The 2,121-nt window shown below is 39.1% G+C and overlaps 1 protein-coding gene across 1 annotated transcript; it reads right to left on the bottom strand.

Moving 5' to 3' along the window:
* Window positions 1-432: 432 nt before the first annotated feature.
* LOC115517032 (olfactory receptor 11G2-like) lies at window positions 433-1,386 on the bottom strand. Its single transcript, XM_030320208.1, has one exon. It carries the CDS (start codon window positions 1,384-1,386, stop codon window positions 433-435), a length of 954 nt encoding a protein of 317 aa, XP_030176068.1.
* Window positions 1,387-2,121: the final 735 nt, after the last annotated feature.

Below are 2,121 nucleotides of genomic sequence, written 5' to 3'. Positions count from 1 at the left end.
TTTGACAGGGTAGACTTCCTTCAAATTTGCATCTTCCTTCTCTGTAAGTATGTCTCAGTGGAGAATTATTGGCTTACAGTGTTAATGCCCAAAGCAATCTGTGCTCTCTATTACATGTGTATCAGTTGTTTCAACTCAGTAATGCAAAATAGACCTCTGTCTTTTTAGAAATTGAATTACATATAGAGGGACTAATGGGCTTAGATACTAAAATTTCACTTACGTGATAAATAGCTTCAAAACAAAATTGAATCCACTTGCTAAAATACATTCTTTAATAAGACTACTACAATTTGTGGTGAGTGGTGTTTAAGATGATAAAGGGCTTTCATTTTAGTAGTTTTGAAATACAATTTAGTGAATTTTCAGACAAATATATCACTCATGTTTTGTTAGGGAAGTTACACTCCAGTGATGGAATTTGACTCTGATTTACATTTTATGAATACCATGCACAGTGCCAAAGATTTTCCTCAGAGCAGTCTTCATTTCCTTGTTCCTAAGGCTATAGATTAGAGGATTACAGAGGGGTGTTATCACAGAATAAAGTAAGGTCACAATTTTCTGCATTTTCACTGGGCGTCCTGATCCAGGACTAACATACATCACCATAACAGAGCCAAAAAACAGGATCACCACTGCCACATGAGAAGCACAAGTGGAGAAAGCCTTGCGTTTGCCTGCTGCTGAGGGCATCCTTAGCACAGCCACAATCACCAGAGCATAGGAACAAAGAACAAAGAGAAAGGTTCCAATCATAAAAATAGCATTGAAAGTTGAGTAAATGAACTGTGTTGTGGTGTCTTCAGAACAGGACAGCATCATCAATGGGACAGGATCACACAAGAAATGGTTGATGGTATTTGGGCCACAGTAGGGTAACTGTGAAATGAGAACAACTGGGGTTAGGAAGAGGATGAACCCCCACGACCAGCCAAAGATGGCAAGACCAGTGTACAGCTGTTTCGTCATAATGCGTGGGTAATGCAGAGGACGGCAGATGGCAAGGTACCTGTCAAAGGCCATGATGCAGAGGAAGAAGCCCTCATCACACCCCAGAGAGAAGAAGAAGTAGAACTGTGCAAAACAGCTCACAAAGGAAATGGACTTGCTTGAGGACAGGAAATTGGCCAACATGTTAGGGACGGTTGTGGTGACATAACATATTTCCAGGAGAGAGAAATTCCCCAAGAGGATGTACATGGGCGTGTGAAGACGCCGTTCCCACCGCACTGCACAGACAATGGCTGTGTTCCCCATGAGAGTCAGCGTGTAGACTACTGAGAAGAGCCCGAAGTAGAGGAGCTGCATTTCTGGGCTTGAGGGAAAGCCCACGAGGATAAAGTGGCTAACGGAGTTGGTGGTTTCTGTGCCGGACACATTCATTGGCCTGGAAGACATGGAGATGACTTTGTTATAGCACTCTTAATGGAGTATGCTGGTTCTTCCTGAAAACATTAAATTTCTTTATTTTTTATTTCATAAAGTAGTAAACAGACTTTTGCTTAAACAACAAAACTGTGACTTACATTACTCAGCCCCTGAACATATATTATTTAAAAAGACGCAGTACTAGAAAAGAAGGAAAACATGAGTTGGAGACAAATTTTTCCCTTTCTAAGAATGCTAGACTAGATACTAGGAATGCAATCTTGTGATTCTGATAAATTACTGGTATTAGTTTACTTTTCATATGTCTACCTGCACTACTGATACTATATTTCTCTGCATGTGAATATATTTCAACAGTCTATGAGTACTTGATAGTCTATGATTTATAACTGACTTAATAAAAAGACTAAATGAAGACACCCAAGAATCTAAGGGTAGTGCCATGACAGGACACAAACTAATATTTATTTTCATTTTCAGTTCCTCCAGGTTACTCATGGTGTTTTAAAGTAACCTAAAAAAACCTCTATCATTCCAGGATTTATTCATTTTTTTAATGATACTTAAGTATTCATACCAGTGTTTAGTATAAAATGCTTCCTTTACTTTTTTGGCAACTGAATGCACTATATATTGTGAGAAAGAGCCCTATACCTTGGCCTCTAAGTTGCTCTGGCTAAATATTTTGATGTGTTCCTGTGTCGATATATGTACCACATATGTATGCCC

The sequence above is a fragment of the Lynx canadensis genome, chromosome B3 (genome assembly GCF_007474595.2).
Source record: "Lynx canadensis isolate LIC74 chromosome B3, mLynCan4.pri.v2, whole genome shotgun sequence".
NCBI classification, from domain to species: Eukaryota; Metazoa; Chordata; class Mammalia; order Carnivora; family Felidae; genus Lynx; species Lynx canadensis.
This window is presented reverse-complemented; position numbering and strand designations above follow the sequence as displayed.

Bases quoted from the DNA above. Each gene is read 5' to 3' on its own strand.
- LOC115517032 (XM_030320208.1), bottom strand. From the start codon at position 1,386: ATGAATGTGTCCGGCACAGAAACCACCAACTCCGTTAGCCACTTTATC.